Here is a 22800-nt window from a genome sequence, read left to right on the forward strand (position 1 = left end):
TGATATGAGTTGTTCCACCATATATGGGTCGATCCACCGTATGATATGAGTTGTTCCACCATATATGGGTCGATCCACCGTATGATATGAGTTGTTCCACCATATATGGGTCGATCCACTGTATGATATGGGTCGTTACACCGTGTCATGACGTTCGCCTGTTGGGGAGGTTTATGACCCCCATAAATACCTTTCCCCTTTTCTCTCTCTCTACTTTATAGAGTTGACTCAGGAAAAGCCTTTGTAACATAGAGATTCTGGGAACATCAAAAGGTGGGAAACGGAACTATATTTCAGTAATCCAACCAGTTGAAAATATGCGTTGGAACTTAATGAATATGATATCAGATCAGTTGTTGTCTGAGACATTACTACTAACGATAGTATGACATAAACTGTATCTGGGAAAGTCGACACATTCTAGTTATCAGATTCACATGGAATTGTTGTGCAATTTAAAATGTTTAAATATGAAACTATTTGTGAAAAGATTAAATGCAATTTTTAGCTTCTTAATGAGAGAACGGTTTGTCATAAGAACACCACTCTGCTCACTCAGAGGCCCCGCCCAAGTGAGGAATTTACAAAAGAAGACCAAGAATTTACAACTTTCAGATGAGACTAAATAAAGTGACGATTAAATATTGACTGCTATTGAGGTAAAAGATTACCAGGTCTTTAAGAGTGTATTCGGAAGATAACAGCTCTATAAACTTTCTAGTTAATTACATTTACCTGATTAGCTTAAATCAGGTAATATTAATTACAGAGAAATGACTTTATAGAATAGCATGTCATATCACTTAATCCGGCATAGCCAAAAGACACGACAACCGTATGATATGGGTCGTTCCACTGTATGATATGGGTCGATGCACCCTAAGATATGGGTGCATCGATATGGGTGCATCCACCATTTAAAGACCACATGTTCAACTTTATGAAAAACATCCCAAGAGGTTAAATAAATAAAAAATACTAAAAGTGCACAATAAAGTAACAGGATTGATTATTTAATCAGCCATAAATCACCTTTTGTGACAGGTGGAATGGAAGCTTGTTGTTTGCGACAAGGAGTGGCAATTAAATGCAAGCTTCACAAAAGACAAACAAATGTAAAAACATTTCTAGCCTGTCTAACTATATGGGTAAGAGGGTTCACGCGTTATGCTTGACCCGCTTCAGTTTTCCACTACAAAACATCAGAAAATGGTCATAAAAAGTTAAACCAGCTCACTTGCTTTTACACTGTGATTTTAGTATTACATGCTGACCACACCGCTCGCGTTGCAAAATAAATAGCTAGCTATCTAAATGTCCATGAATGTTTCATGTGTTTCGACCTGTCCCCAAATAAATAGTTGGTTCGATAAAAAAAAAAAAAAAAATGATATATATATTTCAACCTGCGTGTCCTGATCGCGTAATCAGCATGTTAGATGTTCAATATTTTAAAAGGAATAGTTTCACCATATTCAAATGAGTGTTTATTTCACGTAACAGGGATGACCTTAACATGAGGGACAGATGTAAATGAATCGCTCATCACATGAAATACAGTGAGCTCCAGAAGCATTGGGACAGTGGCACATTTGTTGTGAGAAAGTTAGAGGCATAAATATCATACCCCCAAAAAATGCTAACCTCCCCTGTTATTGTAATAGTGAGAGGTTAGCATGACCTGTGGGGTATGATATAAAATGCTAACCTCCCCTGTTATTGTAATAGTGAGAGGTTAGCATGACCTGTAGGGTATGATGTAAAATGCTAACCTCCCCTGTTATTGTAATAGTGAGAGGTTAGCATGACCTGGGGGTATGATATAAAATGCTAACCTCCCCTGTTATTGTAATGGTGAGAGGTTAGCATGTCTTGGGGGTATGATATAAAATGCTAACCTCCCCTGTTATTGTAATGGTGAGAGGTTAGCATGACCTGTGGGGTATGATATAAAATGCTAACCTCCCCTGTTATTGTAATGATGAGAGGTTAGCATGACCTGTGGGGTATGATATAAAATGCTAACCTCCCCTGTTATTGTAATGGTGAGAGGTTAGCATGACCTGTGGGGTATGATATAAAATGCTAACCTCCCCTGGTATTGTAATGGTGAGAGGTTAGCATGACCTGTAGGGTACGATATTAATGTCTGTAACTGTCTTAGTCATCATTATTCATGATTGATTCAGGACTATCCGTAATCATGGTAGCATCCACATGAATGTAGAAGTGTTTGGAAACATATTCTATTCTTATTTACAATAAAAGTGACAAAAAAATGTTTTACCATTCATTTCTATCGGACACAAAATAATCTGAAACATCACCAAAACAAACAGGAAATGCATCCAATAAGTCTGTAGAGTCACAAGCTTGATGTAATCATTGCGTGCTTGGAATATGGGACCAGATACTAAACTTTTGACTACTTTAATAGACATAAGTGAATTTGTCCCAATACTTTTAGTCCCCTAAAATGGGGGGGGGGGGGGGGGACTATGTACAAAAAGTGCTGTACTTTCTAAACGGTTCACCCGATATGGATGAAATTGAACTCAAATTAAAGCTGACAGTCTGCACTATAACCTCAACGTCATTGTATCATTTCAAATCCAAAGTGCTGGAGTAAAAAACAACAACAGCATGTGCCACTTTCCCAATACTTTTGGAGCTCAATGTAAATAATGATCTTCAAAGCAACAAAATAAGGCTTTACAATGATGGTGAAAACAAGGAGACATTTTGGGGGTTAAGTGGGTTAACATCTTGCTAGAAGTCCCAGAGGGTGCACGGAGGGACATGTCAAAATTTTGACTGATTAAATTATCCACGTGGTCTATATTAAAACAACACTTCATTTAATATAACAGGCTTTTACAATTCCATATTGGTGCACAATTTCTACATACAATATCAAAGGGACATAAAAGGCACTCTTTTTCTGGAACAACCCAGCTGTCTTTTGAGTAAAAGTAATTGCTCAGTTTAAAAGATAGAAACAAATGTTGTACATAAAACAGTTGTAGTGATTGGTACAAGAAGCATGTTTTGATTCTGGGGCTTTCTTTATACAGACATTTTGCAGAGAAACCTGTCTTCATTTTGAAGACCTGCAGTACAATAGTTCCTTCCAACAGATAACAAGGAGCACTAAAACAGACAGACAACAAGGAGCACTAAAACAGACAGACAACAAGGGGCTCCAAAACAGACAGACAACAAGGGGCTCCAAAACAGACAGACAACAAGGGGCTCCAAAACAGACAGACAACAAGGGGCTCCAAAACAGACAGACAACAAGGGGCTCCAAAACAGACAGACAACAAGGGGCTCCAAAACAGACAGACAACAAGGGGCTCCAAAACAGACAGACAACAAGGGGCTCCAAAACAGACAGACAACAAGGGGCTCCAAAACAGACAGACAACAAGGGGCTCCAAAACAGACAGACAACAAGGGGCTCCAAAACAAACAGACAACAAGGGGCTCCAAAACAGACAGACAACAAGGGGCTCCAAAACAGACAACAAGGAATATATTACACTTCCATGAGGATTTTATTTCACAGTTCATGAAATTATTTACTGTTGTTTTCTTATACAATATGGCACCTATTATACAGATAAGAACATTTAAATTCAAGTCATAGAAGAAAGATGACTTGATGATTTGTAACGACGTCCAGTGAGTGATGGAGATAAAGACGGTCACACATAATGGGCCTCGCGGTGCTCCAACTCCTGCAAGCGTCTGGGCCGTAGTCTCTGGTACACAGGCTTGCCCTCCTGACTGAGGTCTTCAGGACTGGAGCCGGGGGACTGGGGCAGGGACAGGGACAGAGAGGGGCCTGCAGCCTGCTGCGGAGCCTCACTGTACTCATCCACAGTGTCCTCATCCACAGAGACCTCCAGACCCATCTCATCTTCCTCATCATCTTCCTCCTCCTCAGTGCTGTTAGCTACTGTGGCGTGCTTCTTTAGCCCCGCGTCACCTAGCGCATTGGCCATGCTCCCCGTGGGGGGTTTGTAGAAGGTTCCAGGGGGTGGCTGTAGAGTGCGGGGGGGTCTGAATACAGTGGGCACTTGGCTATACTCCCAGACGTTCTCCTCCCTTCTCAGAGTCCTGCCCGGCCACACTGCGACGGTGCAGCCACCCGTCCCGAAGGAAGAGGATGGAACAGATGTGGAAAGGCTTCTGGTCGAGTCTTCCTCCTTGTCTGCTGTAGGCAGGTTGATCTTAGCTGTCCTGGGGGTGATGTCATAAGGTTTGTACTGCCTGTCCCAGGTCCTGCGTAGAGTCCCTGTGTCCATGTTCCGGTAGTGGCTGGTCACCCTCGACTTTGGCTTCTCATCTTGCGACACCTCCTCGATCGACTGGTCCCGCGTAACGCTCCCAGTACCGTTCCCGTTGTCTTGATCAGCGGTGTTCCTGGCGTTCCTCTCGTCCACGCCTTGGGCCGGGTTCAGGAGGTGTTCAGCGGGCATGCTGACAGGCCGGGAGACCAGCTTGGAGCGGGGGAGGCGGAGATGGACCTGGGAGGTGGTGTGGAGGGCCTGGGTCAACCTCCTTTCCCCCCTCTCTCCTCCTGCTCTCTGGACCTCAGGGACCTCGTCAATTACTACAGAGTACAGAGAGGATAAAATAGCAGGACGTGAACAGTGTATACAGTGTACTATTGTACGGCTATAGTGGAGTAATACTGACCAGGGGTAGAGTCCCTCCTATCAGACGTGGGGTGCCCATCTCTGACCCCCTTCATTGCATGGGTGGACGAGACTATAGAGGAATGACACTTAAAGACTTTACAGCTCTGCTGCGATGGACCAAGGATGGGAAACAGTGGAACAGAGAGAGAGAAAAAACAAAGAAGAGAGACAAAAAGAGAGAGAGAGAGCGAGAGAAAAGTGAGTCATCACTGCTGTTCTAGTCAGTAGAAGCTAGATCCATAACACAGGTTTCATCATACTTCTCACTCACCTCCTTGATGTCTACAAGAGGCTGTCTGCTGAGCTGCTTCTCCTGAGTGGTGAAGCAGGGGTATGGGTCCTGATCCTCTAGGGAGAAGCTCTCCTCAGAGGGGCCTGGGGGGCCCTGGGGCCGTGGCAGGGGACTGACGGGGGCATCGAAGATCATCTGATAGTGTCTGATGAGGAGCTCCACGATGAGGGCCTGGTAGGGGTAGTCCACCAGGGAGGACAGGGACACCTCGGCGTCCGTCTGTCTGGGTTTGATGAGCGTGGGGCCGAAGATAATGCCAAGGTTACTGGCTGTCATCTTGTTCTCCTCCGCTTGCTCGGTCACCCTACAGGGGAGAGGAATGATGAAATAAGGAGGTGGACTTCTGGTTCATTGTTACTGCTGTTGCAGGTTTTTGTTGTTACTTTGTGGGATGTGAGTTTTAAAGAGCGAATGCCTTTAAAAAGTAACGAATACCCTCTGAAAATGGCCTGTGGCATCGATATGAGTCAGAAACATTTGATTATAGTGTCAACATTGACCACAAAGTGTAAATAGGATAATTTTGGTCATAAAGTCAGTGTTGTCTAAAAATGGAGTTTGGAACCTCAGTGTGTCACAACAGGTAAATGAATAGACAGACAGACCTGCCGTGCAGCAACATCACAATTCATTACAGATTTATCTTAGATTTATTCTGGGGATGTTGAGGAAATGAAATAGACTTCCATGTCTACAGTGTCTCATGAGAGACAATCATTAACCAAGCGCAGAATCGGTCATGAAGAAGGCCCTAAAAATTGTCAAAGACTCCAGCCACCCTAGTCATAGACTGTTACCTCTGCTACCGCACAGCAAGTGGTACCGGAGATCCAAGTCTAGGTCCAAGAGGCTTCTAAACAGCTTCTACCCCCAAGCCATAAGACTCCTGAACAGCTGATCAAATGGCTACCCAGACTATTTGCATTGCCCCCCCCCACTTCACACCGCTGCTACTCTCTGTTATTATCTATGCATAGACACTTTTTAATAACTCTACCTACATGTAGCCTAGTGTTTAGAGCGTAGAGGCGGCAGGTAGCCTAGTGGTTAGAGCGTAGAGGCGGCAGGTAGCCTAGTGGTTAGAGTGTAGAGGTGGCAGGTAGCCTAGTGGTTAGAGTGTAGAGGCGGCAGGTAGCCTAGTGGTTAGAGTGTAGAGGTGGCAGGTAGCCTAGTGGTTAGAGTGTAGAGGCGGCAGGTAGTCTAGTGGTTAGAGTGTAGAGGTGGCAGGTAGCCTAGTGGTTAGAGCGTAGAGGCGGCAGGTAGCCTAGTGGTTAGAGCGTAGAGGCAGCAGGTAGTCTAGTGGTTAGAGTGTAGAGGCGGCAGGTAGCCTAGTGGTTAGAGCGTAGAGGCGGCAGGTAGCCTAGTGGTTAGAGCGTAGAGGCAGCAGGTAGCCTAGTGGTTAGAGCGTTGGACTTGTTACCGAAAGTTATCAAGATCAAATCCCCGAGCTGACAAGGTAAAATCTGTCGTTCTGCCACTGAACAAGGCAGTTAACCCACTGTTCCTAGGCCATCATTGAAAATAAGAATTTGTTCTTAAAAGACTTGCCTAGTTAAATAAAAGGTCAAATTCATTTAAAACAAATTAAAAATGTACAAATTACCTCGACTAACCGGTGTCCCGCATATTGACTCTGTACCGGTAACCCCGTATATAGTCTCGCTATTGTTATTTCACAGTGGGTGTGAGACCTGGAGAAGCCTACAAGCCACAGTGTCTCCACCCACTGTGAAATTTGGTGGAGGATCGGTGATGATCTGGAAGAAAACTTGCTTCCTTCTGCTCTGACAATGTTCCCTGACTCTGAGGATTGGTTATTCCAGCAGGACAATGCTCCATGCCACACAGCCAGGTCAATCAAGGTGTGGATGGAGGACCACCAGATCAAGACCCTGTCATGGCCAGCCCAATCTCCAGACCGGAACCCCATTGTAGCTGGAGGACCACCAGATCAAGACCCTGTCATGGCCAGCCCAATCTCCAGACCTGAACCCCATTGAAAACCTCTGGAATGTGATCAAGAGGAAGATGGATGGTCACAAGCCATCAAACAAAGCCAGGAGTGTCATAAAGTCACCTAACATCAATGTGAAAGACTGGTGGAGAGCATGCCAAGACGCATGAAAGCTGTGATTGAAAATCAGGGTTATTCCACCAAATATTGATTTCTGAATTCCTCCTAAGTTAAAACATTAGTATTGTGTTGTTTAAAAATGAATATGAACTTACTTTCTTTGCATTATTCGAGGTCTGACAAAACTGCATTTTTTTTGTTATCTAAATTACGATATTTTTATTTGGAATTTGGGAGAAATGTTGTCAGTAGTTTATAGAATAAAACAAAAATGTTCATTTTACCCGAACACATACCTATAAATAGTAAAACCAGAGAAACGGATCATTTTGCAGTGGTCTCTTAATTCTTTCCAGAGCTGTGTGTCTGTGTGTGCATGTACAGTTGAAGTCAGTAGTTAACATACACTTAGGTTGGAGTCATTAAATCTCGTTTTTCAACCACTCCACAAATTTCTTGTTAACAAAATATAGTTTTGGCAAGTCGGTTAGGACATCTACTTTGTGCATGACACAAGTCATTTTTCCAACAATTGTTTACAGACAGATTACTTCACTTTTAACTCACTTTATCACAATTCCTGGGGTCAGAAGTTTACATACACTAAGTTGACTGTGCCTTTCAACAGAATGGAAAATTCCAGAAAATGTCATAGCTTTAGAAGCTTCTGATAGGCTAATTGACATCATTTGAGTCAATTGGAGGTGTACCTGTAGGTGTTTTTCAAGGCCTACTTTCAAACTCAGTGCCTCTTTGCTTGGCATCACGCGAAAATCAAAAGAAATCAGCCAAGACATCAGAAAAAGCATTGTAGACCTCCACAAGTCTGGTTCCTCCTTGGGAGCAATTTCCAAATGCCTGAAGGTACCACCTTCATCTGTACAAACAATAGTACCCAAGTATAAACACCATGGGACCACGCAGCCGTCATACCGCTCAGGAAGGAGACGCGTTCTGTCTCCTAGAGATGAACGTACTTTGGTGCGAAAAGTGCAAATCAATCCCAGAACAACAGCAAAGGACCTTGTGCAGATGCTGGAGGAAACAGGTACAAAAGTATTTATATCCACAGTAAAACGAGACCTATATCGACATAACCTGAAAGGCCGCTCAGCAAGGAAGAAGCCACTGCTCCAAAACCGCCATAAAATGCCAGACTACTGTTTGCAACTGCACATGGGGACAAAGATTGTACTTTTTGGAGAAATGTCCTCTGGTCTGATGAAACAAAAATAGAACTTATAGTGGGAAGGTTGTGGAAGGCCACCCGAAACGTTTGACCCAAGTTAAATCATTTCAAGGCAATTCTATCAAATACGAATTGAGTGTATGTAAACTTCTGACCCACTGGGAATGTGATGAAAGAAATAAAAGCTGAAATAAATCATTCTCTCTACGATTATTCTGACATTTCACATTCAGCTTTTAATTCTTTCCTCACATTCCCAGTGGGTCAGAAGTTTACATACACTTAATTAGTATTTGGTAGCATTGCCTTTAAATTGCTTAACTTGGGTCAAACGTTTAGGGTGGCCTTCTACAAGCTTCCCACAATAAGTTGGGTGAATTTTGGCCCATTCCTCCTGACAGAGCTGGTGTAACTGAGTCAGGGTTGTAGGCCTCCTTGCTCGCACACACTTTTTCAGTTCTGCCCACAAATTGTCTATGGGATTGAGGTCAGGGCTTTGTGATGGCCACTCCAATACCTTGACTTTGTTGACCTTAAGCCATTTTTCCACAACTTTGGAAGTATGCTTGATCATTGTCCATTTGGAAGACCCATTTGCGACCAAACTTTAACTTCCTGACTGATGTCTTGAGATGTTGCTTCAATATATCTACATAATTTTTCTACCTCATGATGCCATATATTTTGTGAATTGCACCAGTCCCTCCTTCAGCAAAGCACCCCCACAACATGATGCTGCCACCCCCGTGCCTCACGGTTGGGATGGTGTTCTTCGGCTTGCAAGCCTCCCCCTTTTTCCTCCAAATATAACAATGTCATTATTGCCAAACAGTTCTATTTTTGTTTCATCAGACGAGAGGACATTTACAAAAAGTACGATCTTTGTCCCCAAATCATGTTTTTGACTACACTGGGCCTTTAAGCTGGGTATCTGTATTAATAGGGTTGTATTCTGCCTTGAGATCCACTGACTTAACCCAAAGTCTCCCATTGACATCAATACATTATTTACATGAAAGTCAGAATTGTGCAGCACTTGTCAACTCATCTAAATTCTCTGAATAGAGTCGGTACCTGTGCAGGTGTTGGATGAGGAAGTGCAGGGTCTTGTAGTGGGCCGGTGGCAGCTGTCTCAGAAGGTCTTTGATCTTGAACAGGACCCGGTTGAGCTCCACACTGACCTGCGGCGGGGTCATGGAGGCGGGGCTGACCCTGGATGCTTCCAACTCATCCACGATGATGTTCCGGCTCTCCTTGGCCAGGCCGATGAAGTCATTGTAGAAACGGAACAGGATGAGAGGCTCAGGAAGCTACAGGGAGAGAAAATAAACAAGGAAGTTAATTTTAAACTGGAATGAAGACAAATATACAACAGACAGGAATGGAGACAAAGAGAAAAGTTATAAACTAGCAATGAATGAAGACAAGGAAGATAAGTCAATATTATTGGGCTAGTGTGCCATCTTGTCTGCCTGGGGTACTCTGTAATTACACTCTTAGAAAAAAGGGTTTCAAAAGGGTTTTTCGGTTGTCCCCATAGGAGAAACTTTTTGGATGCAGGTAGAACCCTTTTTGGTTCTATCTAGAACCAAAAGGGTTCGAACTAGAACCGAAAATTGTTATTCAAAGGGTTCTCCTATGGGGACAGCCGAAGAACACTTTAAGGTTCTGGATAATAACTATCTTGTCATGAAGAAGTCTGTCTGGTCTGTCTGTGTGACCCACCTGTCTCAGGTAGAGTTTGAGCACGTTGCTGATGTCATGGGGGTAAAGGTCAGATAGCTCCACGAGGTCCTTGCCATTCTCAAATACCTGACAGAGCTTCTCCACACGGGACTTGGCCCCGTTCACACGGTAGATCCCCTGGACAACCAAGACACAACACATCAGCTCAGATTTTGGCCATTTTATTCTCCTAACAAGCATAATTTCCATGCAAAAACAGAACATCTTCAGGGGTGGGTGACATCTGAAACAATGGAGAAGATTTTCCAAACAAGCTAGGCTATATAATGTTCCTTGAAAACGCTAGCATTATGTTACCTTCATGTCCAGCGCTCTATTCTCGATCTCAGAGGTACACTTCCTGATTATGAAAGGGATTCCATCTGGGTTGTTCCTAACTGCCTGGGTGAAGTCAACACCAAAGAGGTGCAGTCTACCGTGTAGCTTCCTATGACCACACTGGATGGCCAGAGTCTCCAGACATTTCTTATGGCAGGCCAGGAAGCACTGGGAAAACAGCAGAGGAGTCCAATAGTTAAGATCCATGTCAGCTAGCAACACTACTGTATATAATCCACCTGGCATATGCTTTTATCCAAAGTGACTGACAGTACAGTGAGTGTATGCTATCGACAGTGGGAATTGAACCCACGACCTTGGCGTTGCTAGCGCCACGCTCTCACAGAGCCACAGCAATACATAATCGTCTGAATAATAATCGTCTGAATAATAATAATAATAATAACCCTTCCCCTCAAGTAACCATCTTTCACTGTCCTGTTCCAATGTATCCAAATATTATCTCAATGTTTAATAAATATGTAATGTAACTCTGTGTAAAATAAGCAAAGTGGAGAGAAGATTCTAGTGGGAGGATAGTACAGGCTCCCAGAAAAAGTCCCAAATATCCAGTGGTGGATGATGGTGTTCTGTGGTCTATAGACTGTTTCCTATTGGGACTAGAACAGTACTTCATAACCTGTTTTAATGATTAACTGTACCCCAATCACATTTACCTACCGTACCCCCAATCACATTTACCTACCGTACCCCCAAACACATGTACCTACCGTACCCCCAAACACATGTACCTACCGTACCCCCAAACACATGTACCTACCGTACCCCCAAACACATGTACCTACCGTACCCCCAAACACATGTACCTACCGTACCCCCAAACACATTTACCTACCGTACCCCCAAACACATGTACCTACCGTACCCCCAAACACATGTACCTACCATACCCCCAAACACATGTACCTACCGTACCCCCAAACACATTTACCTACCGTACCCCCAAACACAATTACCTACCGTACCCCCAAACACATTTTGCTCTACCTGAAGTGCCTCCTAATGTGCAACTGATTATTGTGCCTATGTTCCTGTGAGTCCTATTCCCCCCCGTGGATAGGCCAGGATCTTCCATTCCCCCTGTGATTAGGCCAGGTACTTCCATCTCCCCCTGTGATTAGGCCAGGTACTTCCATCCCCCCCTGTGATTAGGCCAGGTACTTCCATCCCCCCCGTGGATAGGCCAGGTACTTCCATCTCCCCCTGTGATTAGGCCAGGTACTTCCATCTCCCCCTGTGATTAGGCCAGGTACTTCCATATCCCCCGTGGATAGGCCAGGTACTTCCATCCCCCGTGGATAGGCCAGGTACTTCCATCCCCCCCGTGGATAGGCCAGGTACTTCCATCTCCCCCGTGGATAGGCCAGGTACTTCCATCCCCCCTGTGGATAGGCCAGGTACTTCCATCCCCCCCGTGGATAGGCCAGGTACTTCCATCCCCCACTGTGATTAGGCCAGGTACTTCCATCCCCCTGTGATTAGGCCAGGTACTTCCATCTCCCCCTGTGATTAGGCCAGGTACTTCCATCCCCCTGTGATTAGGCCAGGTACTTCCATCTCCCCCTGTGATTAGGCCAGGTACTTCCATCCCCCCTGTGGATAGGCCAGGTACTTCCATCCCCCCTGTGGATAGGCCAGGTACTTCCATCCCCCCCGTGGATAGGCCAGGTACTTCCATCCCCCGTGGATAGGCCAGGTACTTCCATCCCCCCCGTGGATAGGCCAGGTACTTCCATCCCCCCCGTGGATAGGCCAGGTACTTCCATCTCCCCCGTGGATAGGCCAGGTACTTCCATCCCCCCTGTGGATAGGCCAGGTACTTCCATCCCCCCCGTGGATAGGCCAGGTACTTCCATCCCCCCCGTGGATAGGCCAGGTACTTCCATCCCCCACTGTGATTAGGCCAGGTACTTCCATCCCCCTGTGATTAGGCCAGGTACTTCCATCTCCCCCTGTGATTAGGCCAGGTACTTCCATCCCCCTGTGATTAGGCCAGGTACTTCCATCTCCCCCTGTGATTAGGCCAGGTACTTCCATCCCCCCTGTGGATAGGCCAGGTGCTTCCATCCCCCCAGTGGATAGGCCAGGTACTTCCATCCCCCCCGTGGATAGGCCAGGTACTTCCATCCCCCCAGTGGATAGGCCAGGTACTTCCATATCCCCCGTGGATAGGCCAGGTACTTCCATTTCCCCCCGTGGATAGGCCAGGTACTTCCATCCCCCCTGTTCCCCCTGTGATTAGGCCAGGTACTTCCATCCCCCCTGTGATTAGGCCAGGTTATTCCATCCCCCCGTGGATAGGCCAGGTACTTCCATCCCCCCCTGTGATTAGGCCAGGTACTTCCATTCCCCCTGTGATTAGGCCAGGTTATTCCATCCCCCCGTGGATAGGCCAGGTACTTCCATCCCCCCCTGTGATTAGGCCAGGTACTATCATCACCCCCCCTGTGATTAGGCCAGGTGATTCCATCCCCCCTGTGATTAGGCCAGGTACTTCCATCCCCCCCGTGGATAGGCCAGATACTTCCACGGGTATAATAGCCCAGATTAAGAACCAGTGTTGGACAGAGCACTCACCTCCTCACACTCAGCTCCATAGAAGACCACCAGACTATCACACTCTCTGCACTTGGACAGGGCCCTCAGCTTCCTCAGCTTGTGTGTCTGGGCTGCCTTGGACATCTGGATGTCATGGAACGGACCTGGGGAACTGGCCGTCTCTGTCACCATCTCATCCAGACCTGGGGAGGCGATACATTGAGAGAGACACACACACTGTTGCCATAAAGTTGGAAGCACAGAATGGTCTAGAATGTCATTGTATGCTTCCACCCTTCAAATGAGTGGATTTGACTATTTCAGCCACACACGTTGCTGACAGGTGTATACAATCGAGCACACAGCCATGCAACCTCCATAGACAAACATTGGCAGTAGAATGGCCTTACTGAAGAGCTGAGTGACTTTCAACGTGGCACCGTCATAGGATGCCACCTTTCCAAGAAGTCAGTTTGTCAAATTTCTTCCCTGCTGGAGCTGCCCTGGTCAACTGTAAGTGCTGTTATTGTGAAGTGGAAACGTCTAGGAACAACAACAGCTCAGCCGCGAAGTGGTAGGCCACACAAGCTCACAGAACGAGACCGCCGAGTGCTGAAGCGAGTAAAAATCATCTGTCTTCGGTTGCAACACTCTTCACCAAGTCCCAAACTGCCTCTGGAAGCAACGTCAGCACAATAACTGTTTGCCCTGAGCTTCATTAAATGGGTTTCCATGGCCGAGCAGCCGCACACAAGCCTAAGATCACCATGCGCAATGCCAAGCGTTGGCTAGAGTGGTGTAAAGCTGGACCGCTACAGCATACAATGACATTCTAGACCATTCTGTGCTTCCAACTTTATGGCAACAGTTTGGGGAAGGCCCTTTCCTGTTTCAGCATGACAATGCTCCCAAGCACAAAGCAAGGTCCATATAGAAATGGTTTGTCGAGATCGGTGTGTGGAAGAACTTGACTGGCCTGCACAGAGCCCTGACCTCAACTCCATCAAACTCCTTTGGGATGAATTGGAACACCGACCCCGAGCCAGGCCTAATCGCCCAACATCAGTGCCCAACCTCACTAATACTCTTGTGGTTGAATGGAAGTAAGTCCCCGCAAAAATGTTCCAACATCTAGTGGAAAGCCTTCCCAGAAGTGTGGAGGCTGTTATAGCAGTAAAAGGGGGGACCAACTCCATATTAATGTCCATGATTTTGGAATGAGATGTTTGACGAGCAGGTGTCCACATACTTTGGTCATGTGTATGTTCTGCTGTTATTCCAAACCGTGTTTTTCTCAGTCAGTGTACTTATAATGATACTTTTCTTGGGTGCTTATATTTATCTTTTTTCAATATTATATATTTTTTTAAACATATTCCAACACCCCCTGGGACTGGGGTCACAGCCAGAGTCAGACATTATCAATGGCAACCCTGGAGCAATTAGGGTTAAGTGCCTAGCTCAAGGGCACATAGACAGTTCTCTTTCACCTTGTCGGCTCTGGGATTCTAAATAGCAATATTTAGGTTACTGGTCTGATGCTCTAGCCGCCAGGCTACTTTTGTATTGCCGCTGAAGAGATTACCTCTCCACTAGACTGTTATTACACATTCTGAACTGTTACAATATACTCTTAGGACAATTCAAGTATGACCAACAGTTTTACCACACACACACACACACACACACACACACACACACACACACACACACACACACACACACACACACCTTCTCTGAACTCAAATTTAAATTCCCCAAACTTTATTGACATGAAAAGTGTGACAACATACTTTTCCAAAGCAAACATATAGCGCCATATCAAATGAATGAACTATCTGACTCACCGTTGTCTGACAACGAGGGTGGCTCTCTCTCATCCAGGTCATCAGCTGACGACATGGTCCCCGTGGACGGGCTTCTGCGTAATCTCCTGTTGAAGTCACCTGAGCAGGAGGCAGTGAACACACAAAAGATCCTCATTGTATCTTATCAATAGTACTGTCTAGCTACTCACTACTACCGTGGCCTGTCTAACTGAGGCCTGGTCTAGTAATAGTACTAGATCCCTGGTTTGGGAGGTTATCTCAGTGTCTGCTCCTTTCTAGCCATAGCTTCAAGCCTTGATTGTTATGAACTGAGTGACTGACAAAGAGTCCACTTATTATAAGACATGGTTGAGACTGAGGGGCGTGGCACCCCTGGGCCCACCAATGGCAAGTGGTCAGGAGACCAGCAAGGGACCACTCACAAGACGTTCTGGGCAATTCATACCTCCATTCACTGATCAATCCCTCTGCTTGATTCCCTTATTGTTCTGATAATGGCCTGGACAAGAGACCCATCTCAGTGACAGGGCACATTTCTCTAGACATTGGGGCTCTTTGGGAAAGAAGGAATTAACTGACTGGCTAGATTGCAAACACTCATTCCAATCATTCTAGATTTGTATGAGTTCAAAGGTTCTAATGTGTCAGATTGATTAATCCAATTAAGTTAATTGTAACTAGTTAATTAAAACATCTCACTCAGGAACTGTTGTTGTGTATGATAGCAACATGAGAGTAACGGTAACACTATAAGTCATTTAAAGGAAACCTATCATAACACGTAATGAAAACCAAAACAACAGGAATCAGCATGTTACATAATCCACAGAATACAACACATGGTTAAACACCGACCAGAAGAACACAAAACTCCAGAGAATGTCACCGTTAAACCTGCCTGTAGTTCAGAAGTCCTTCAGGGGTATTATAGACACACCATCAGGACTCAGGCATGATCCTGCTATCCAAATGTCTGTCTGTCTGTGTCACGTCTAGGAGGGTGGCTGCTGTCTGTCTGTCTGTCTGTCTGTCTGTGTCACGTCTAGGAGGGTGGCTGCTGTCTGTCTGTCTGTCTGTCTGTCTGTCTGTGTCACATCTAGGAGGGTGGCTGCTGTCTGTCTGTCTGTCTGTCTGTCTGTCTGTCTGTCTGTCTGTCTGTCTGTCTGTCTGTCTAGGAGGGTGGCTGCTGTCTGTCTGTCTGTCTGTCTGTCTGTCTGTGTCACGTCTAGGAGGGTGGCTGCTGTCTGTGTCACGTCTAGGAGGGTGGCGTCTGTCTGTCTGTCTGTCGTCTAGGAGGGTGGCTGCTATCCTGCTGCCTGCCTGCGTCAAATCTAGGAGGCTGTCTGCTGTCTGTCTGCTATCCTGCTGTCTGTCTGTCTGTGTCACATCTAGGAGGGTGGCTGCTATCCTGCTGTCTGTCTGTCTGTGTCACGTCTTGGAGGGTGGCTGCTATCCTGCCTGCCTGCCTGCCTGCCTGCCTGCCTGCCTGCCTGCCTGCCTGCGTCACATCTAGGAGTCTGTCTGTCTGCTATCCTGCTGTCTGTCTGTGTCATGTCTAGAGGGTGCTACCTGCCCCAGGTATGTTTGGTGGAGGAGGAATAATGGTCTGGGGCTGTTTTTCATGGTTCGGGCTCGGCCCCTTAATTCCAGTGAAGGGAAATCTTAACACTACAACATACAAAGACATTCTAGACAATTCTGTGCTTCAAACTTTGTGGCAACAGTTTAGGGAAGGCTCTTTCCTGTTTCATCATGACACAAAGCGAGGTCCATACGGAAATGATTTGTTGAGATCTATGTGGAAGAACTTGACTGGCCTGCACAGACTAGTGTAGTGTAGGTTGTGTGGAGATAGGGCCCTGGGCTAGGAAGGGTGGGTAGACAAGGCCTTACCTGGGCTGGCGGTGGGGGAGTCCATGGATCGGGACTCACTGCTGCCTCCGGTGCTCTCTGAGTCACTGCACATCTCCCTGCCCTGACTACCCGTTCCCCAGGCTCGGAACGGGCCCTGGAACCTCAGAGCTGGAACAAACAAAAGGGAAAAGTCATGTCATTTGTTACTGTCAGAAGACACATGTATAAGTATTGATATAATCCAATGGTAGAATACTGAACTTGGATTTGCTTGAGTTTTTAATGCATGTTTATTTTATATTTAAATCAAAAGATTTGAAAAAAAATAATAGACTAGTAATTCATTTTATGCAAATTCTGTCATAGAAATTCAGTAACCATCCAAAGTAATCATAGACTGAACGAGATAGCTAATTGTTTCCTAGATAGCATAATGAGTGGGTCATGTGGGAAAGAGGAGCACATTCATTTAGTATCAAGTGGTTCACATTGAAACACTTGAGAATCACAAAATAACAATATCATTCCAATCAAATCAATACAAACAACAATGATTTATCATGAATGGGTTGATTATGAAAGCATGAATTTAACATTCAAAATGTGATTTTCTTTTCAATCCCTTTGACGACCTGGATATGAAATAGACAGAGATTACAAAACTGAGATAGTAATTGAACTCTTTCCGCAGATTAAAACATGGTGAAATTATGCCGACAAAAAAATAAACTACTTGTCACAGAGTTCCTAAACCCAGAGGCACAACATCACAAAACCTCTGGGAATGCTTGGGAAACAGATCAAACAGACTAGGCCAGGAAAATCAATAAGAGAAGTGAAAAATTCTTCATCTTCTCTAAATCTACAACTTAGATACGAGCCAATGTCTTAAGTAGTTGAACATGGTATTACTCCAACCTCGGGGAAAAGTGACAATTTGACAAGTTAATTTTTGTCAAAAAAAACAACTTTATATGCTGATGTGAAAGAGCTGGGATAAGTGTGAGGATATGTCTGTTTCCCTGAATGACAGACAGTCATATGGGGACAGGGATGAATCTCAAAGCACTGGATCAATCTGGATGCTTCCACACACACACACAACGTAGCCTTTTCACCTCTATGAAAAACAAAGTTATCAGGCCCTGAGAACCTAGCATTTGTCAGATCAACAGATACCATCTAGAGCTGTTAGGCCAGACTAAAACCCATCTGCATGCATAAGAAAAGTAGAATGTCAATGTGTTTCAAGGAGATAATTAGCTGTAGTCTACTCTGATCTAAACGGATTGCTGAGGTTTTCCCTTTTAACCTGAATTACAGAATCAACCGTCACCAGAAACCCCTATGTATTTCTCTGTAAACGACCAGGTCACCCTCGTCACAAAACTAGGTTACCTTGGATGTCGGTGCTGCTGTTGGCGGGCCGCGTGTGGAACGGGCTGTCCACCTTGTCGGTCCCCAGGAAGTCTCCAGAGGTGGCGGACATCTGAGACAGGTTACCGTGGGAACTGTGGGTACTGCAGTGGGTGCTGCTCAACGACCGCTTGGCGAGAGGAAACCTGGAAGGAGGGAGAGAAGAGTTAACCTGACGTCTCACATCATAGGCTTTAAACATAGAGAGGATATCTAGTGTCTGGTGAGGGTACTGTAATCAATCAACATGAACTCACATGGATGGGTCCATAGCATTTACATACATGATTGCCCAATTCCGTAGCTGAAAGAGCAAATTGACTAATCCCATTAACATCAATACAAACCTGAAATGAACAGCCCAATCAACATGTCCATTCGCATACATGTGGAAATTGATAATGGCCTACTAATAATCAAAGGATGTAATACTAATCAATGGGCCCTGCTATAAGGACGTGCATATGGGCCGTCTATAGGATATAGGTATATATTTAACCTGCGCTTCCCCTCCCTGTCGCTGCTTCTGATCAGGGGGAAGGATTGGGAGAAGAGGTAAACCAACCAACAACAAAGCATCTCTGTCATCCACTGTCTTTGTCACTAGTACACCACGACACCAGAGTCTATGACGACCACTCATGAAAGTAAGGGCGAAAATAGGTGGAGTTAAGAACGGCCATCTTGGGCCTATTTTATATCTGTGGCATCAGCAAAAGAGCTTAACAACTTTGATTTGAGTTTCAGTCAGAAGAAATGGCCTAAACAGAAATATAAAACCAGAGTTCTCCACTTATACCCACCCCCTCTTTCTCTCTCCCTCTTTCCCCCATGACCAGTCATTTCCTCAGGAAGACCTGCAGGCTAAACTCAATAGCGTTACCCTCTCTAACACAATCCCTCCCTCCCTCCCTCCCTCCCTCCCTCCCTCCCTCCCAGTCACTCCTTCTCAGCAAATCACTAAATATAGTACTATTCTCTCCGAGCCTTTTTCCATCTAAAGCAGTAGCTCTCTGTTATTAAAATCTCCCTACTCTCCCACAGAGAATAACTCATTTGTTTTGATAATGACTCTTAGGTAGGATGACGCGTCACATGTTTTTTTAGACACGCTATTCAGGTGTAAATAAATTGAAGCCGCAGTAGTAGGATAATCAAAATCACAGCATCCATCCAGTGTTCCCCCTCACCCTGCATTGTTACAGTGCGAGACGGTAACATCGAAGGAGTAGGACTGCACCCTGGGTCTGTCCAAATGGGCAGGAAGACTCCTGACGAAGTCGATGTATTGTTGGCCCGGTTCGTACAGCTTGGAGCTCTCACACAGAGACTGGTGATTGACAGGCAGAGACACAACCTGGGCCTGCTGCAGTTGGAACCAGTTCACAGTCATCTGGGGAGTCAGACAGACACAAGACAGCCCCTGAGATACAGCACCCATGGAAATAGAATAACTAGACACCATGTTTAAAAGACGGCCAGTGGAAATCTAGGAACTACCTTGACAAAAAAACTTTGAGGGACCAATGACACACTTGTTTTATAGTCAAATAAGCTCAGAAGTTAAATCGTCTCTATACAGTCCACAATTCTACTACATTTCTGAAAATATTTGGATACTGTATTCCTCAACATACCGCTTTCAGAGTGAGGTCACACTGGAAGACCAGCTTTCGTAACTGGGTGAGGATCTCACTCTTTGTGTTGGCCAGGTCCACTCTCTTCACCCCTACGTCTGTCAGACAGGCCTTGCAGTGGTCTCTGGCCTCATCCGCCTACGGAACAAGGCAGGGGGGGGGTAACATGTCACAACTACAATCCACTGATCAAAATGGTAACATCTTCAGTATGTGAATGTGGATTCTAATTTAGCAGTTTAGGGTTAGTTGCTAAGAAGTTATTAACTGTTGTTTGATTGTGTATCTGAGTGAAGACTAGGCCTCGGTGATTAGTTTTGGGCCTCATAGGTAAGATTTGAACCTCAGGGACAAGCTATAGGCCTCAGTGAGTAACTAAGGCCTCATGGGCTACGCTATGGGTTTCAGGGAGGATGTATGGGCCTCAGGGAGGATGTATGGGCCTCAGGGACGAGCTATGGGCCTCAGGGACGAGCTATGGGCCTCAGGGACGAGCTATGGGCCTCAGGGACGAGCTATGGGCCTCAGGGACGAGCTATGGGCCTCAGGGACGAGCTATGGGCCTCAGGGACGAGCTATGGGCCTCAGGGACGAGCTATGGGCCTCAGGGACGAGCTATGGGCCTCAGGGACGAGCTATGGGCCTCAGGGACGAGCTATGGGCCTCAGGGACGAGCTATGGGCCTCAGGGACGAGCTATGGGCCTCAGGGACGAGCTATGGGCCTCAGGGACGAGCTATGGGCCTCAGGGACGAGCTATGGGCCTCAGGGACGAGCTATGGGCCTCAGGGACGAGCTATGGGCCTCAGGGACGAGCTATGGGCCTCAGAGACGAGCTATGGGCCTCAGGGACGAGCTATGGGCCAGTACGAAAAAAAGTATTGCACTAATTACTGTAAGTCGCTCTGGATAAGAACGTCTGCTAAATGACTATAATGTAATGTAATGAAATAATAGACGAGCTATGGGCCTCAGGGACGATGTCTTACCTTCTGCAGAGCCTCCTCCTCCAGCCTGCGTCTCTTCTCCAGCTTGGCTGATCCCAGCTGCTCCTCCTCTACTCGACTGGTGGACACCCGGGCCTTCTCATACTCCTCCTGTCTCTGGGCCTGCAGAACATGGGCCTTCCTCAGGGCACTATCCGTTTCATACTGAAAACACACACAGCATTAACACAAGAGAAACACAAGGCAAACAAACACACTAACAGTTATGTCTAGATGGGATACAGATGTCAAATTGACATTTTAGCTAACCCTAACCCTTTTCCTAACCTTAACCTGCTGTATAAGTTATCCTAACCTGCTACAAAATGTCAATTCTGACATACGCAGTATACCTTCTAGTCGACTGCAATTGAGCATTTCGTTGGGCGGTGAACGCCATGTGTACCCTGTACATACAACTAATAAAACTTGAAACTCAAAACCCACTGACAAACATGTGCTGAATCAGTCCTAATCATTGTTCATGGTTCAACTTCAATTTTCTCTCACACTGCAAAGGAAAAACATGGAAACTATCCTGAGAGACATACAGTACCAGTCAAAAGTTTAGACACACCTACTCAAGAGTTTCTTTATTTTTACTATTTACAACATTGTAGAATAATAGTGAAGACATCAACACTATGAAATAACACATATGGAATCATGTAGTAACCAAAAAAAAGTCTTAAACACGTAAAAATAGATTTTATATTTCAGATTCTTCAAAGTAGCCACCCTTTGCCTTGATGAAAGCTTTGCACTCTTGTCAATCTCTCAACCAGCTTCATGAGGTAGTCACCTGGAATATATTTAAATTAACAAGTGTGCCTTGTTAGAAGTTAATTTGTGGAATTTCTTTCCTTCTTAAAATCAGTTATGTTGTGACAAGGTAGGGGTGGTTTACAGGAGATAGCCCTATTTGGTAAAAGACCAAGTCCATATTATGGCAAGAACAGCTCAAATAAGCAAAGATAAACGACATTCCATCATTACCTCAAGGCATGAAGGTTAGTCAATCTGGAAAATGTCAAGAACTTTGAAAGTTTCTTCAAGTGCAGTCACAAAAACCATCAAACGCTATGATGAAACTGGCTCTCATGAGGACCGCCACAGGAAAAGAAGACCCAGAGTTGCCTCTGCTGCAGAGGATAAGTTCATTAGCGTTACCAGCCTCAGAAATTGCAGCCAAAATAAATGCTTCACAGAGTTCAAGTAACAGACACATCTCAACATCAACTGTTCAGAGGAGACGGCATGAATTAGACCTTCATGGTTGACTTGGTGCAAAGAAAGCACTACTAATGTACACCAATAAGAAGAAGAGACTTGCTTGGGCTAAGAAACACAAGCAATGGACATTAGACCGGTAGAAATCTGTCCTTTGGTCTGATGAGTCCAAATTTGAGATTTTGGTTCCAAACACTGTGTCTTTGTGAGACGCAGAGTAGGTGAATGGATGATCTCCGTATATGTGGTTCCCACCGTGAAGCATGGAGGAGGAGGTGTGATAGTGTGGGGGTGCTTTGCTGGTGACACTGTGATTTATTTAGAATTCAAGGCACACTTAAACAGCATGGCTACCACTGCATTCTGCAGTGCTACACCATCCCATCTGGTTTATGTTTAGTGGGACTATCATTTGATTTTCAACAGGACAATGACCAAAAACATACCTCCAGGCTGTGTAAGGGCTATTTGACCAAGAAGGGGAGTGATGGAGTGCTGCCTGGCCTCCACAATCACCCGACCTCAACTTGATGTCTTCACTATTATTCTACAATGTAGAAAATAGTAAAAATAAATAAAAACCCTTGAATGAGTATGTGTGTCCAAACATTTGACTGGAACTGTACATTAGCCAGCCCAGACACTCACTCACTCACTCACTCACTCACTCACTCACTCACTCACTCACTCACTCACTCACTCACTCACTCACTCACTCACTCACTCACTCACTCACTCACTCACTCACTCACTCACATACATACATCCTGAGCTCCATTGTGCAGAGGTGTTAAACTGTGCAGCCTTCCAGATGAAGAGCTATCACTGATAAGGAGTGGATATTACTGGAAACCTAAGTTTACCAGTAAACTACAAGAATGTTGGTATCTTTCAAAGATTTTATGTAAATTCTCACAAGACATCTAGTGGCCCTTTTAAGTACTTCAGATTATCTCAAGTGTCTG

At 45.3% G+C, this 22800-nt stretch overlaps 1 protein-coding gene across 1 annotated transcript in view; it reads right to left on the reverse strand.

Moving 5' to 3' along the window:
- Positions 1-1470: 1470 nt before the first annotated feature.
- LOC106590644 (rho GTPase-activating protein 29) overlaps positions 1471-22800 on the reverse strand; it is a 70211-nt gene continuing 48881 nt past the window's right edge. The window contains exons 11-23 of the mRNA XM_045710913.2: positions 20609-20770; positions 19621-19758; positions 19174-19376; positions 17966-18129; positions 16607-16735; positions 14732-14830; positions 12924-13087; positions 10305-10493; positions 9987-10124; positions 9336-9571; positions 4978-5302; positions 4705-4813; positions 1471-4618 (exon numbers count right to left, since the gene is read on the reverse strand). Of these exons, the coding sequence (XP_045566869.2) occupies positions 3708-4618; positions 4705-4813; positions 4978-5302; positions 9336-9571; positions 9987-10124; positions 10305-10493; positions 12924-13087; positions 14732-14830; positions 16607-16735; positions 17966-18129; positions 19174-19376; positions 19621-19758; positions 20609-20770 (2967 nt within the window). The 3' untranslated portion in view covers positions 1471-3707. The remainder of the gene's footprint in view (positions 4619-4704; positions 4814-4977; positions 5303-9335; positions 9572-9986; positions 10125-10304; positions 10494-12923; positions 13088-14731; positions 14831-16606; positions 16736-17965; positions 18130-19173; positions 19377-19620; positions 19759-20608; positions 20771-22800) is intronic.

Source organism: Salmo salar, chromosome 29, assembly GCF_965601325.2.
Source record: "Salmo salar chromosome 29, fSalSal1, whole genome shotgun sequence".
Taxonomy (NCBI): domain Eukaryota; kingdom Metazoa; phylum Chordata; class Actinopteri; order Salmoniformes; family Salmonidae; genus Salmo; species Salmo salar.